We start from the raw sequence: 16,497 nt of genomic DNA on the forward strand, positions 1-16,497 counted from the left end.
AACACAGGGACGCCCTCAGAAACGTGTACATGAAAACACAGGGACGCCCTCAGAAACGTGTACATGAAAACACAGGGACGCCCTCAGAAACGTGTACATGAAAACACAGGGACGCCCTCAGAAACGTGTACATGAAAACACAGGGACGCCCTCAGAAACGTGTACATGAAAACACAGGGACGCCCTCAGAAACGTGTACATGAAAACACAGGGACGCCCTCAGAAACGTGTACATGAAAACACAGGGACGCCCTCAGAAACGTGTACATGAAAACACAGGGACGCCCTCAGAAACGTGTACATGAAAACACAGGGACGCCCTCAGAAACGTGTACATGAAAACACAGGGACGCTTACAGACACTTGCGGCTCCTCGGGAAGATCCAAGAGTGTTTCCGGATGCTTGCCTCAGGCTCCGCCTGTTTGCCCCGACGGACAGAGTCCCGCTCGCTCCCGATCAGGGCACAGATTCCTGTCCACGCCCTCTGCCCCATCTTTTAGGCTCCCGAAAATGAGGTCTCGGTCCATTCCCTACTCTATCTGCCCGAGGAGGGTTTTCGCTCTCTTCCTCCCGTTCAGCTGTAATAACGAAGCATGGATGTTGCTGGAAGATCCATTTCTGCACGTCCACTGTGGCCTGCAGGTGGTTGCACGGTGAATCGTGAGCACCTGAGCACGAAAATACAGGGTGTGCCAGGGCTGCGGGCAGAGAGCCCTCTGCCAGAGCCCACCCTCAGCGCCGGGCGTCATTTTAGCCGGATATTTAAAGAAGCTATCACACCAAGAGGGAAGGGCTGTGAAGTCACTTAGGACTGTGCCAGATGCCCCTCCCCCATCAAAGTGCTTTTCAGAGGTTACTCGTTGTAAGCACCTCCTAGAAACTTCCAGGTAGAAATCTGGCGCCCGAGACCCAAACAGGCCCCGTGAAAGGCAATATGTAAAGTTCTTCAGCCCCTGAACTCACACGTTCACCGTGCCGCCCCGAGGGGTCCTGGAGCTTATGCTGAGCGAGGCTTTCGGCCTGTTCTGGAAACGGAGGGTCGCAGATGGGCGACGGGCCTCCTGCGGCCGCTGGGTTCCCCTGCCCTGTCCCTCTGAAAGCCGGCGGCCCCGAGAGCAGACAGCAGGCTCTCCGCCGAGGACACTTGATCCCACGGCACCTTCAGAGATTGGCAGGAGCCTCGAATACAGGCCTGGTGAGGTCTGGGCCCAGCTGAGGGCTGAGGAGCCTGCACGGACGGACCCCAAGGAAGGAAGTCGACCCTTTCTCCCCGAATCTAGGGAGAGCGTTCATTGCAAAGGTTCCTTTGTGCCCTTTCAGGCTACCAAGGGCTCCTGAGAGAATTCGGGAGATCTGTGGACATCGCTCACCACCAACTGACCTTCAGCATTTTCTTCCCTTATGAACGTAGGCGTGTTCGTGTATTCTGGCTGCTATGACCACGTACCCCGCACCAGGCGGCTTACCCCGCGGCACGTACCGTCTCCCGGTCTAGAGGCCGGGCGTCTGAGGACAGGCGTGGTGGGGTTGGGTCCTGTGAGCTTGTGAGTGGAGGTCTGCTCCGTCCTCTCTCCCAGCTTCGGGTGGTTTGCCATCAACCCTGGGCCTTCTTGGGCTGTGGAGGGATTTCCCGCCCCCTCCCTCCCATCTCCACCTTCTCTCTGTGTGCCCTCCAGTCCCTGTGCCCGAACTTCCCCTTCTATGAGGACACCAGTCATACCGGGTTAGGGCCCACCCCCAAGACCTCACCTTGACTAATTACATCTGCAAAGACCCTCTTTCCAAATAAGGTCACATTCTGAGACATGGGGGATAGGACCTCGACCACGTGAATTTTGAGGGGTCACAATTTGACCTACAACAGTTGGGTTGAAACCGCATAAGTAACTTCCCAACCTGTGGAATTGTCAGCAGTAGAAACCACACTGGTTCCCATCCCGACCCGGCTGGGGTGGGTGTTTCACAAGGTGGTGGGCCTCGCCATCCAGATGTTCCCTGGAACTTGTGCTCCAGCGCGGCCCTGGAGGAATCCAAGCCTTTGCACCCCATCTTCCAAAGAACCACGGAGCCCAACAGGCGCATCGGAAACCACACGTGACCCACACAGTCAGCATCCCTAGGACACAGGGTTGCTGTGAACCTCCAGTTCCCTCTGGGTAATTACAGTCATTAGCAGCATAGCTGGCTTCCTTCTTAGTTTTATTTTCTGCATCCAAAGCCGTTCTGAGAAGGGCTCCCTTCAGAGTCAGCAGATTGCCGGAGGGGTCCGTGGCACCGGGAGGAGACAAGAAGGCTTGTCCTCGGTGACACAAGTGGAAGACCTTTGCCAAGTCATTTCCTTCGGCCCGCACGCTTGCTCCCCGACTGAGTGTTAAAAACCCCAGTGGATGAATAGATGTGAGAGGCCACAGCGGGGTCACTGGGGCGACGGAAACGCTCTGTGTCTGGACCACGTCGACGTCAGTTCCCGGTTGCGATGCCTCGCTGTTGTTCTGAGGGGTGATACCGTCGGGGGACCCCGGATACAGGACGCGTGGCATCTCTCCGTAGTATTTCCCATAACCGTGTGGGGCTCTACAGTTATCTCAACATAAAAAGCTCCAGTCAAGATTTTAAAATACATACGTGTATCCCACGGACGGTGTCCTGTTCAGTCAAGTGCAACGGCACGTCTTTGAAACGAGCATTCTCATGTCAGAGGTCAGCCGTGGGGAATGTGCCACAGCAGCAGCCAGACACGGGCGCAAGGGCTCGGGATCCTAACAGTGCAGAGCACATTCCGGCACCTTCTGAGGAAAGAGAAGGTACTGATCCTCAGACTTGCCCGGGGAGCCGTTTAATTTCTCATCAGGTCATCAGATGCTCACGCGTCCACCGTAGCGAAGGAAGCCGGTGGCCTGTTGGCCAGAAGTGCAGCTTTAGGGAGTCTGCGAGGGGGTGTGTGAGGAAGAGCCGATCGGGGTGCCGGCCCGGGTGTCATACTGAGCCCCCCGCCCGGAGGTCCTCCGCCGAGCGGGCGCCTCCTGAGACCAGCGAGGCCCGGGGGTCGTGCCGCCACGTGGAAACCAACCCCCAGGGACTGAGACGCCACAGGAAGCTGGCCTGCAAGACGCCGTCTCGTTCAGCGGGCGCGAGAGATTTTGCCTCCCCTGGCGTCCTGCGACCGATTCCCCCTTTCAGACCGTCCGCCCAAGCAGAGCGGCTGCAGGGCCTCGCCGTCTTCCCGCGGAAAGGCCTCCTCCCTCCCGTGACCGAGGCCAGCAGCGACGCAGAGGCAAATGAAATGCTTTTATGGATTGTCAATATTTAAACACCTTGCTGGTGCCTTAGGGCGTTGGATCTCAGCTGCCATCTATTACAGGCCTCATTACACAACACATTAAACGCTCTATCTTATTTTCTCCACCGAAGCTCTCTGGCAAGACTTTCTCCAGGCAGGGGCGTGGGTGTCAAAGGGAGTGGGGATTTGGTGGACGGGCCCGGGTTTTCGTGAGGAGGCCTTATTTTTTATTGGGGGTGGGGAGGGCAGGAGCCACCCGGCACACAGGTGACACCCGGCACACCCCTGGGTATCTGGGAAGCCTGAGCCACTTGGCACTAGGTGGCCCCTGGAGCCCCCACCTGTCTGCCCGGCCTGCCGTCTTCCTGTCCAGCTGAGTCTCTGTCTCAACCCCCAGGAGGCAGGTGGCTGATCAGCTGGGTGGCTGGCACCTCGAGGTGGCCAGCGGGCTCGGGCAGCCCCCCCTCACCCTTCTGTACCCTCAACTGTCACCCCTACAATCTCTGCAGAGTAGCTCACTGCTTCCCTAACGTGGAGACAGAACCAGACGGCGGCCGTGACATGACTGTCAGGCTCGAGCCCAGAGTCCCTCTTACTCCGGGGAAGGACAGTCAGGGAGTGCGGGCGCGAGGACAGCCTGGCCAGAGACACCTCTCTCTGGTTGCGTGCACGTTTGCTCCGAATCCGCGTTGCAAAGTTCCCTGGAAGGCGACGGAGACTATGCAGTGGCCACAGGCGGATGATTTATTTACACAAATTATCCCAGGGCATTTTACTGTGTAGATCACGAAACCTAATTTACATATTTACACAATAGACCGGAATGGCAGTAAGGGAACTATAAATATATTTTCCTCTCCGAAGCAGCCGTGAAATACATACTTAGGACGTACCCGGTGCAGACAGTCATTGTATTGCCTTTTTCACAAGCAGCGTCTTTAGCCCAGAGATGAGAGCTGGTCCCTCCTCGTCCCCATCCCCGATCTGGACCTGCCTCATCCACGCGGAGTCCCCCTGGGAGCCCCCCACCCGCCTCCCCACTCCCCACCGTCAGCCTCTGGCCGAGGGATTTTCAGTTGAACAAAGAACAAAATCAGTCTTTTCCCAAAGGTTTTAAAACCCATGGAAATTCCCAAGTCAGCAAATTCAGCAGGGGGAAGGAGCTGCGGGCACAGGTCCGACGGCGCCCGGCCTGGCACCCACTCCCGGCCTCCTCGCACCCACGTCCGCTGACCGCCCGTCCGCCCGTCCGCCCGGGCGCCCTGCCGCCCGCTGGGCTCAGCCTGTCACAGGCCTCCTTTGCTTCTAGACATTCGTCCCCGCTTGTCTCCTGTCTTACAACTGGATCAGATACAAGGGAATTTTTTTCCTGCCCTGCGAGGTATTTAGCCTCATGTTTGAGCCCCACCTGCTTCAGTCAAATTTCGGACCGAGATTGACCACGGATACGACAGAAATGGCAGCGTCTAAGAAACACACGGCCGACAGGCGTCCGTTTGCTCCGAGCCATGGCCTGACAGTCACGTTGCTGGTGACATGAGTTAGTGGAACCAGAAATCTCGGGCCCGTGAGTGACAGTTTCATTCAGCACGGAGACCCTGTTTAATTGTCCGTGAAATCAAACTTTCGTGCTGGCCTGGCATCCGCCTGAATACCTGCGGCACACAGCTCCGTTCTGGGCGTTGGAGGGATAAATCGAGTGACCCGCGGATGTGCCCGAGCTGGGCTCCGTCTCCATCCAGAAGAGAGGTGTTCGTGTTCCCACGTTTATTAGGACATCGTCTGGGAGCAGATGTGCCTCCCGCTGCCGGGGCGGGGGAGAGGCCGGGCTGCCCGTTCTGTGAGCCGCAAGCAGGCCTGTCGTGAGGCAGCAAAACCGTTCAGACCGGAAGAGGGTTCTTTCCACAAGGACCTTGACCGTCGGCTGCTTCCCCGAGTCTGACGCACAGATAATGCGCTGCAGGCGGCAAAGACAAAGAGTTCACGTTCTTTCCCGAAACATGAGCCCACTGAGGAGCCAGACCGTGTGTGGGGCTTCTTACCACCTCCCCCGAGGCTGGTGGGACCTGGGGTGTCTTTAGGGATAATTGCAAAGTTTCTCTGTCAGCGGTGTCCCCCCCCCACCCCCCGCTTAGCTGGTGGGGGCAAGATTGCTGTCCCTGGCAGGTGTTTGAGTGGCCAGAGTCCAGGGAGGTGCTCCCCCAGGCGTCCAGGAATAGGGGGCAGCCCTGCACACCAGTGTGATTTGGGCTCACTCCCCCGCCACGGGCCCCCCTCCCACAGACATCAAGACCACGCCCCCAGGAAGTCCAACGCCCCGGAGCCCCGCTCCGGAGCCCGCAGAGGACACAGCATGGGGCATCAGCCATTCGGGGATGCAGCTTCGGAAGGTATCTGGACACAGGAGCTCCCCGAGCGCAGACGGGAAGGCAGGCCGGGGCCCCCTGAGCATTCCAGTGGGGGCCAGTCTCACCTGGGTCTGAGGGCTGGCTGAATCGGACCCCCAGAACCGCCTTTGGAACGAGCGAAGGCCCACACTGCTCTCAAGTGTTGATTGAGATGGAAATCCGGACGCTGGGGATTATCCCTATGCATGGAAAATCAGTTGCACAAACCTCATTATGGCTAATAGTTCTGTAATGTTATTTTCCCCCCTAATTTGTAGAGATACTTTTCTCCATCATTGATTTATTGAGATACTTAACGGCACAATACAAACGAGAAAAAAACAATCCACGGTGGGGAAAGAGAGTGGACGCGTTAACAGCTGCCAAGTTTTCTTACCCACTCATGATCACGATGTAAAGATCAGTACAGACAAATAGCCCTGTGAATTGGAAGCAAATTCTAAAACGCAAAATGTGCTAATTTTGGCAAGGAGGAATTAAGCAAAATAAAAATGTGAACATTTTCTTCTCGTAGTTCAGAAGGAAATTCTCTCGGCATGACTCTCCCTCCCCCAACATTTTTCAGTGTAAACGGATTGCTATATAAATTGTTCTGTGTTGAGATTCTATATCAATATTTTAAAATGTTTTTATGAAAAATGCACACAATTCCTGGGGCTGTGACAGAGCGCTTAAAATAAAATGTGGCCTTTAGGTGACGGTGGAGGAAGGGGAAATAATTTTTTTTTCTTCGGGAGCAGGAAAGCATTACAGAAACATTAATGCAAAAGACACTTGGAGAAGTCATTCCAGAAGAGTTCAGACCTGCTCTTAACAGTCTGAGAATTCCTTTCACACTTAGTCCCTGCACTGCAGTGGTTCAAGCAACATCCAGTTTAAAAAAAGCTTATTTTTTTTTTTTTTGCTTGTCTTTTTTACAGCATAAAATTGTCTTCCCTTTTAGAAGAAAAACACTGCAGGGGCACCATGGTGGCTCAGTTGGTTAGGCATCCTACTCTTGATTTTGGCTCAGGTCATGATCCCAGGGTCACAGGATCAGGCCCCGATTCAGGCTCGACGCCTGCTTAGGATTCGGTTTCTCTGTCTCCCCTGCCCCTCTCCCCCATTCCCTCTCTCTCTCACACACAAAAAAGAAAAGAAACAATTCAGTCAACATTTAAAGCGCTTAGAATAGTGACTTGCTCATAGTAAGTGCTAAATAAAATGGTGGTGGTTGTTTACTGAAAGGCTGATTGTGCTAGGCCCTGCAAAGTGCTATGGGGAGGTAAAGATGGATGGATAGAAGGATGGATGACGGATGGATGGATCGATGGATGGAAGGAAGGAAGGAAGGTGGAAGGGAAGGGAAGGAAAGGAAAAGAAAGGAAGGAAAATGGGTGGGTAGATGGAAGGATTGATGGGGAAGGGAAGGGAAGAGAAGGAAAGGAAAAGAAAGGAAGGGAAATGGGTGGATGGATGGAAGGATGGATGATGGATAGATAAAAGGATTGATGGTGGAAGCAAGGAAGGAGAGGTAAGTGGGTGGATGGATGGATGGATGAGTGGGTGGGTGGAAGGATTGATGGTGGAAGGAAGGAAGGAAGGAGAGGTAAGTGGGTGGATGGATGGACGGAAGGAAGGAAGGATGGATAGATGGGTGGGTGGAAGGATTGATGGTATAAGGAAGGAAGGAAGGAAGGAAGGAAGGAAGGAAGGAAGGAGAGGTAAGTGGGTGGATGGATGGACAGAAGGATGGAAGAATGGATAGATGGGTGGGTGGAAGGATTGATGGTGGAAGGAAGGAAGGAAGGAAGGAAGGAAGGAAGGAAGGGTAAGTGGGTGGATGGATGGAAGGAAGGAAGGATGGATGGATGGATGGATGGATGGATGGGTGGGTGGAAGGATTGATGGAAGGAAGGAAGGAAGGAAGAAAGGAGAGGTAAGTGTGTGGATGGATGGACGGAAGGAAGGAAGGATGGATAGATGGGTGGGTGGAAGGATTGATGGTGGAAGGAAGGAAGGAAGGAAGGAAGGAAGGAAGGAAGGAAGGAGAGGTAAGTGGGTGGATGGGTGGACGGAAGGAAGGATGGATAGATGGGTGGGTGGAAGGATTGATGGAGGAAGGAAGGAAGGAAGGAAGGAAGGAAGGAAGGAAGGAAGGAAGGAGAGGTAAGTGGGTGGATGGATGGACGGAAGGAAGGAAGGATGGATAGATGGGTGGGTGGAAGGATTGATGGTATAAGGAAGGAAGGAAGGAAGGAAGGAAGGAAGGAAGGAGAGGTAAGTGGGTGGATGGATGGACGGAAGGAAGGAAGGATGGATAGATGGGTGGATGGAAGGATTGATGGTGGAAGGAAGGAAGGAAGGAAGGGTAAGTGGGTGGATGGATGGACGGAAGGAAGGAAGGATGGATAGATGGGTGGGTGGAAGGATTGATGGTATAAGGAAGGAAGGAAGGAAGGGTAAGTGGGTGGATGGATGGAAGGAAGAAAGGAGAGGTAAGTGGGTGGATGGATAGATGGAAGGAAGGAAGGATGGATAGATGGGTGGAAGGAAGGAAGGAAGGAAGGAAGGAAGGAAGGAAGGAAGGAAGGGGAGGTAAGTGGGTGCAAGGATGGAAGGATGGACCACCCCAACAGATATTTATTGAACTCTTGAAGACTCGGAGGGCACCATGGTGCCGAAAGGTAAATGTGAAAGAGTGCTCAGAAAGCCAGTTGGTAGAGGCAACCCCCTTGCTAAAGCGTAGGAGTGAGGTCAAGACGAGTCTGAAAGGGTGAAATGACTTGATGTTCCTCCGCACACTGCCCTTAGACTAGCACCTGCTCATGCGAGCAGAAATCTCACCTGATTCCCCGATGGGCGGAACAGCCCAGGCAAAGAGTGAGCACGCGAGTGTCTGTGGAATGAACGCGTGAATGAACGGGAGGCAGTGGAAGGGGAGGAAGGGGCCACCGGGGCAGAGCAGGGCTATAGAGCAGGGCACTCTCGGTGCCCATTATTTCCTGGTCATTGTCATGCAAACTCAGAACGAAAACCACAGCCGACAGCCACCCCGTGTGCAAACTTCAGCGTGTCGGTGGTGGGGGGACTTGGAGCTGTGGCTGGCCGGCCATTTTGACGTGATTAGCCGTAACGGGCACCTCGGTGAGGAATGAGTGTAAACGTGAAAGTTGAGGAATAAATGATCATTGTGCTCTTTTTCTGCCCGTCCAGAGATTTGTGCCTTTAAAATCTCATTCACGTCCGTGCCTTCGTTAACCTGTGACTGTAAGGGCTTAATCGGTGCAAACTCTAAATCCTATGCAAACACAGACTTATACGCCAGCACTTTTCTTCCTGTGTACTGTTGGGCTAATCCACTCGAGCGCATCTGGCGTTCCAAGGTGCGTGAGCAGGTTGGTGCCAGATAACCCTCAGCTCTCTGCAAAGCTGTCCGCACGTGTGCGTGCATACTCAAACGTGCCTTTCCTCTCTGGACCTCCTGCTCTCTTTAAAGGATCACATACCTGTGCCTGTAAAGGAAATTATAATTCATGAACGTTCTGGGCTCTGAGCCCACTTTTTACCAAGCAGCCTCCGTATATGTCCTCACATAATGCGCTCCTTGTGAGGCACTGTTATAGATGCCAGAGATCCTACTAGAGACAACATCAAGTCAGAGAGCAGAGACGAGGCCTGGAATCCGATGGGAATGTGACAGGGCGAGGAGAATGTTCAGGAACATGCCATGACCACCCCAGGGCCTTGGCGGGGTCTCTCTGTCGGGGAGAGGGCTGACCTCTTCCCCATCCTGGCCCCGTGCAACCCACCCGGGCTCTGGCTCTCCCGTCAGTTGCACCGCGCGAGGGCCACGGTGAGCCGGCCGCGGGGCGGGCGCCAGGTCGAAGGCGGGAGAAAACCCTAACCTCTGCTCCGGTGCTGTGTCCTCAGATGAAGGCCTGTGGGACATGTTTGCGAAGGACATCCCCCGGAGTGCCACCTCCTACACCGTCAGCCTGGACAAGCTCAGGCAGGGAGTGACGTACGAGTTCCGAGTGGTGGCCGTGAACCAGGCGGGCTACGGGGAGCCCAGCAGCCCCTCTACAGCCGTGTCAGGTAGGGAGCCCTGCCCAAGCAGGGGAATCTCAGGACAAAGCCCTGTCCCCTGAGGGAGGAGAGGGAGACATGGGGCCGTCACGAAAAGACAGAGGACAACACTGTGCTTCGTGTAGGCGGCCCCGCCGAGGGCCCAGGGAACTCGGTGCTGGGGAAGCAGTGTGCATGGGAGCCCGTGGCACCACCACCAGGCCCCCCGACTGCCCTTACCATGTTCCGCTTGAGCAATCCTTAGTTTTTGTCTCACTTTTCCCTAATCGGAGGCCTGTGCAGGAGTCCGAGCAGTCCGCTTGGGCTGAGCAGTGCCCTCAGGGGTGAAGGCCGCCCTGAGCCCTCCCATGAGCTGCAGGCTCCTTACGCTGCAGACTTGCGTGATGCCTAAAATGCAAAAATCGCCCCAGCAGACGCCCCTGGGGAGTGTCTTAGTGCCGGACATAGGTTGTGTCCGATGGGGGGCCTCGGGGACGTGAGCCCGTGCTGGTCGCCACCCTGTAGGGTGAGGCCCCGGCTCCACTCTGGGTGGGAGAGGTGAGGTTTCTTTCCCAGAGCTGGACAGACTAGCCGCCGTCACCAGCCATGTGGCCGGGGGTGTAACACATGGGGAGAAAGTGACCGCCAGGAGTCAGGAAGGGCTTCTCAGAAGAGGGGGGCTGGGTGGTGAAGGGTGCACAGTGGGGAGGGCACAGGAGGAGGCAGCACAAAGTCTCAGACGGCAGGTGGTGGGGGGGAAGCTGCCTTCAGCCCCAGGGTTACTGGGGGTTGCTTGGAGAACGCCCCCCCGGGGGCTCCACAGCGGATCCCCCCCCCTCCCCTGTCCCGGGCAGCCCAAGTTGGGAGCCCGCTCTGGAGGGATAGTAGGGAGCCAGGTGAGCGCGATTCAGAAAAGAAGTTGGCCGTCCCCTGCAGGCAGGGTCACCGGCAAGGCCAGAGACCCAGACGGGCGTCCCTATGGTAAGAGAAACGTGTTTCACTTCCCCTGCACGTGGGTCTGTTTAAGCTACTGACTGGTCTTGTGTCACTGAAAACACCTCTCGTGTTTTGCCTTTGGACTTGCCGTTGGACAAGGATAGTGTCCGTGGGCGCACTCGGGCCCCCCAGGTCCCGGTGGCCCGTGAGGGGGTCTGCCTGGAGGAGACATGGCACACCGCCGGCTTGTTTAACAAATTAGACTTTAACACACCAAATTTTTCTCATTTCCTTCATTTTCCTCGTGAAAAATTTAATACACCCCCAAAAAGAGAGACTAGAATAAGGAATCCCTGGACACTGTCACCCCAGTTCCCCAATTCAAGCCTCTCTTCGTTCACCTGTGGAAAGTCAACATGAAGCGGTTCCAAACGCACAGAGACTCTGGTTACACACACACACACACACACACACACACACACACGGCCAATGGCAAAAGCTGGTTCCTACAGGAGAACACAGTGCTCCTACCCTGCTGTTCATGGGGTCTGTGACCGTGCTGTTTCTCTGAAACCCCCCGCACCCCCTCGCCCACCGTGGCCGCCAGCAGGACTGTGCTCGGCTCCCTTCACCCTTCAGACCAGCCAGCAGGCGGGCACCTGCCCGGCTCTGCCTCGGGGCCGACCGCAGGTCTGCCCCGGGTGAGAATCTTGCGGGCACCGAGGCCTTTCCTTTCCAGGCCCACCTGGGCCTCTTCCGCTGGGCGGTCGGCTGGAGTTTGTTGGCTCATTACGTGGGGGCCCTAACGTGCAGCCTGAAAACCACTTACCGTGTCTGGACTCCAAATGCTCGCCAGCTCCCCGGAACCCCTGTGCTGATACATTATCCAAAGTCAATCCCCCTTTGTCAACCCCAGCGCGCACACATTTTTCACCTGCCCAGTGAGAGATTTAACACAAGGTAGATGTGTTTGTTGTGGATTTCGGTGGCTGGAAGGTGGACCTTGGCCTCACCCGTAATAGGCTTCCTGTTCCCTCCGAATCCGCTCTCCGGGGAGGACCCCGAGGCCATCCGGCACCTACCAGAAACAGTGCCTATTGTTCTGTTCTTAGTAAACAGAATAAAACATGATCAAGAAGGGTATCCTTCAAAGCAACTTCTAAATGAACTTTTCTGTTCGGTGCCTCAAAAAACATGTGGAAAGATGGGCCAGTTCCACTCAGTTTTGCTGGAGGCGCAAAATAAATAAACTACAACCGCGGCCCTTGGGGAGCCCTGGTGTGGCAGAACAGGCCAGCAGGGGGGCTTCTGTGCAGGGGGGGATGGGATCTAGCACCGGGAGTGAGCAGGAGTCAGACTACAGGGCTCCCCAGGCTTGGACTGTGCTCCGTGGCTAATGTGGGGCACCGAAGGCTTTTAGGAAGGGACGGTTTGTTTCCATCTGAGCGAGATCTCTCTGGTGACAGTGTAGGGAGTGGATTGGGGTGAGTCCAGTAGAGGAGAAGCCCCCTGAGAAGAGGCTGTGGCGGGCAGGGGTGGGTGGTGGCCGTGGTGGAGAGGGTAAGGGGACCGCGGGGCCATCCGGGAGGGAAGCCTGGGCCCTAGAAGAGGGGAGGGCATCCAGGCACTCCGATCCTTCCTGTCTTTACCCCGGACGACATCCGCGGGCAGTGGAGGTCACAGGAAGTAGTGTGAAGGACAGTGTAGATGGTCAAGGGCAGGGCGAGCTCTGGGAAAGGGCAGCGTGGGTGCCACGGGGGCCCCGAGCCCGGTTCCCGCAGGGAAGGAGCAGCGGCCGCAGAGCCCGTCACGCCCGAGCCTGGGTCTGGGAAGCTGGAACCCACACCAGCCCGTGGTTCCGTCCTCCCCGTGACTCGGGGCTCGTCGCCTCCTCCCTCCCCGCCCCCACCCTGCACGGAGCCCCGCCACCTGGTCCCGGACAGGAGGCAGGAGTCTCCATCGCGTGTGACTGTGTTGGTGTGTCCCTCAGCGCAAGTGGAGACCCCGTTCTACGGGGAGTGGTGGTTCCTCCTGGTGATGGCGCTGTCCAGCCTGATCGTCCTGCTGCTGGTGGTGTTTGCTCTGGTCTTGCACGGGCAGAACAAGAGATACAAGAACTGCGGCACAGGTGAGGCGTCTGCCCCCCTCCCCCCCTCCCCCCCCGCCACTGTTTTCTCCCATCTCTCCAGGGTCTGTGGGGCCAGCATCCCCTTTGCGGATGATAAGATAGGCGCAGCGGATTTCCTTCGGGAGGCGGCTGGGTGCAGCGCGCAGGCGTCCTAGAGCTCGGCGGCCCGGACTCTGGCCCTGGCTCTGCCCGCAAATGAGCTCTGTGTCCTGTCCGTCGCTTGGGTCATTTTGGCCTCCCTGCGTCTGTTTTCCCCATAAGCACCATTTCCCAGATGCAGCGGTATTTTTGAACGTGATCTATAACGCGTTAGCCAGAAGCATTGACCAGATGAATCACCAGACTATTCAGTGTCACGGGAACGCAGTGCTGGGCACGTCTCCGAAGCGTCGGTGAGGCTCAGGGAGCCGCCGATGGAAACAAGGTGCGGGGTTCAGCCAGACAGCGGTTGAGTTGTACCTCACCTTAAACCCCACGTCCCAGCTCCGCGCCCTCTGGCGCCCGGCTCACCGCTGCCTCCCCACTATGAGCTCCTGGCACACGGAAGGTTCTCAGTAAGTGTCTGTTGCTGAGTGGATCGCCCCCATCAGAGAAATGGACAAACGAACACGGGGCAAAGCTGGACTCCATTTATAGGAAGGTCCGGAACCACCAAAATGAGTGGGAGTTTCTAGAAGACAGAATAGTGGTTGCCTGTTGGGAGAGAAGTATAAACAGAGAAGGTCAGTGAGGGAGCCCCTCGGGGTTCTGGGACCCTGGCAGGTGAGGGAACCCCTCGGGGTTCATGGGGCTCCGTATCTCTACGCCCATGGCAGTTACACACGTAGCAAACAAGCCACTCCGGACGCGTCAGATAAGTACACTTTACGCATTTATTCTTCTCGGTTTTTCTTCAGTTCTCCTAATAACCTAGGAGACCCCTTCTTGGCACAACCACGGCTGTCTGTTCCATCACAGCTGTAGCTTGGCCGAGAACGTGACCAGCTCCCTGGTGTCACCAGGGCGGCAGGACAGTCCCCATAGCTGGAGCTATTCCCACCGCTCCTCCGTCTTTGCTCCCCAGGAGGCCAGCTCCCTGGTGGGGTCCTCCTGCAAAGGAGCCGGCCCGTGAGCCCTCAGGGACGAGGGGCTGGGCTCAGCGGCTTCCCCAGTCTCAGCCTCCCAGTTCCATCCATCCCTGCACCTAACGGGTTAACACAACCAGGCGCCTCACCGTTTGCTTTCCTGGCATTAAGCAATTCATCCCTCCAAGAAAGGGTTTATTTTTTTCTGTATAAATTCACTTCTAACAAGTGTTCGTAAATCAGATTTTATTCCTATGGGATTTACTATGTATGAATGGCATGTCATTTTATTGAGTTAATGCTATTCCAGAATCCTGTGTCTGGCACACAGAAAATCTCCCCGCTTTTCACTCTCCTTCTGCATCTGGAAAACAGCCCTGAAAAGCCAGACGTGACCCAAGCTTCTGATACTCAGCCTCACCCTGGAGTATTAATTTAACATCATAATTGAAGCCTAGAAAAAAAAAAAAATACGTGTCTACTCGAATGTCTGCCTTCCTGCCGGGAGACACACAGACCCTAAACCTTCACCGTTCCGGCCCGACAGCCTCCCTCACACACCACCCTCGTTGGATTTCCTTTCCGATACTGCTTTTTACCTGCCCACCCGCTCATCAGTCAGCCCCCTACTGGCCAGCGAATGACCCAGCATCTGCAGGTCTCCGTCCTGCCGGCTTTTCCTGTTGCGTGCACCTAGAGCATTCCGGCCCCTCGGGAAGGGGAGGCGGGCGCTGGTTCAAAGCAGAGAGGGTGCCGTGGGGTTTTAACAAAGCTGGAAGTGGCCCCTGTCCTGGAGGCGAGGACAGCGGGAGAAAAACAGGTGGGGTCCCTGCCTCCAAGGGCTGTGGTCTGGCCAGGAGAGATTGATGGGAGGTGGACAGTAAGGAACACGCAAGCAGGTAAAAAATAGCGCTGCTGGGATGAGCACCACGGGGGGAGCTCTACGCATCTCTGGGAGAGGAGGAGGAGAAGGAGGAGGAGGAAGAGGGGGAGGGGGAAGGACGGTCGCTGTCTCGGGTGGTCTGGAAGATGCTCTCTGGTCCTGTGACGCTTGGGCTGTGAGCTGAAAGAAGGGGACGGTGGGCCAGGAGGACTCTGGGGGAAGGGGACAGACAGCCTTGAGGACAGGAAGACACGGGACTCTCGGCGTCTCCTGTGGTTTCTCCCAACCTCACGGTTATTCGTTTGATCTGCCGACATAGTTTAGAACACATTTTCACGTGTATTTGTAAACCTATTTTTTGAGTGGCTTCTCGCGTGTTGACAGATACGTGCGGACGTCAGCACAGCCGGTTCTAGAACATCTTCACCACCCCAGAAAGACCCCGTGTCCCCTGGACTGTCACCCCCTGCAAATCTACTTTCCATTTACTGTTTTATTAGGTGGTCATGAGGTCATCATTTTGAAATGTATAAAATACTTAATTCTCAACTTAAAAGAAAAAAAAAAAACGCCGATGCATCCTGAGGGCTCCTCCATCAATTCTGATAGGAAGGCTGGTGTTTTGGTGTCAGACAAAGCAAACACCACAGTGCTCCGAGCGCTGTGATTAATACGCTGCCGGCTCCCCGGCGAGCCTCCGCCCACCCCGCGCGCCCAGGCGGGTCTGGCCGGGCTCTGGGCCCTGCTTCCAGAGGGAACTCCGCACACCTGTAGGCCGAGCACCTGTGCGGCCCTCAGACCCGCAGCGAGCCCTTGACTGCAGCACACGAACCCGTTCTCCCGTCCCGGCTCTAGGGAAGAACATCTCCAACGTGGAGGAGACCGTGACCCTGGACAACGGAGGGTTTGCCGCCTTGGAGCTCAACAGCCGCCACCTCAATGTCAAGAACACCTTCTCAAAGAAGAACGGGACCAGGTAGGGACGCGGCACCCGTAACCTACCTGGGCCACGTCTGCCCAACGGTCTGGCCGCGGGCATGTCGCCATGCCCACGGGCACCCGCCACAACCCAACAGGGCCGCGTTGAGTCTCTGGGGGGGGCGCACATGGCAGGGGGCCCGGGGCATCCTTCCTCCCGTTCCAGAGATGCAAAAAGAAGGCTCGTCTTGGGCGCGGAGGGGCGTGGTCTCGGGAGGCCGAGCGCCCGCAGGCTGGCTGAGCGTTAGGGAGTCCCTGCTTCTTGGGCAGACGGGTGCCACCAGAATGGATGTCCACCCATCCCAACAGGGCAGCAGCCAGAGGGCGGGTCAGGAGGGCCCCGGGGAGGTAGCTGCGGCCCGGATATCTGAGCCCGTGTCCGTCCCGTGGGCGGCGTCCTGTCCTAGGTCCCCACCCCGGCCCAGCCCCGGCGGGCTGCACTACTCAGACGAGGACATCTGCAACAAATACAACAGCGCCGTGCTGACCGAGAGCACAAACCTCAAGGAGAAGTCTGTGGACGCTTCGGAATCTGAGGTCAGTGCACATGGCCTCTGTCCCCGCTTCTGTGCCAAGCCCTCTGCCTTCCCGAGGTGCTGCCCCCCTGGTCCCTGTGGAGTTGAGGGGCAGCAGGGCCAGGGGCAAATGAGTCCCTTTGACCGATGAGGAAAGTACATGCTGGGACTCCTTCAGACCCAGAGGTCACTGCCCCCGGGCCAGCTCTCACATCAGCACCTCGCCCGAAGCGGCTTCCGGTCCCGAAGCCACTTGA

At 56.4% G+C, this 16,497-nt stretch overlaps 1 protein-coding gene across 1 annotated transcript in view; it reads left to right on the forward strand.

The window, feature by feature from the left end:
• SDK1 (sidekick cell adhesion molecule 1) overlaps window positions 1–16,497 on the forward strand; it is a 157,952-nt gene that overhangs the window by 129,047 nt on the left and 12,408 nt on the right. The window contains exons 25-28 of the mRNA XM_047089469.1: window positions 9,602–9,766; window positions 12,663–12,800; window positions 15,603–15,723; window positions 16,133–16,262. Coding sequence (XP_046945425.1) covers window positions 9,602–9,766; window positions 12,663–12,800; window positions 15,603–15,723; window positions 16,133–16,262 — 554 coding nt within the window. The remainder of the gene's footprint in view (window positions 1–9,601; window positions 9,767–12,662; window positions 12,801–15,602; window positions 15,724–16,132; window positions 16,263–16,497) is intronic.

This window comes from Lynx rufus, unplaced genomic scaffold (genome assembly GCF_022079265.1).
Source record: "Lynx rufus isolate CCGP_SWC_20201006 ecotype Redwood Valley unplaced genomic scaffold, mLynRuf1.p SCAF_27, whole genome shotgun sequence".
Classification (NCBI taxonomy): Eukaryota; Metazoa; Chordata; class Mammalia; order Carnivora; family Felidae; genus Lynx; species Lynx rufus.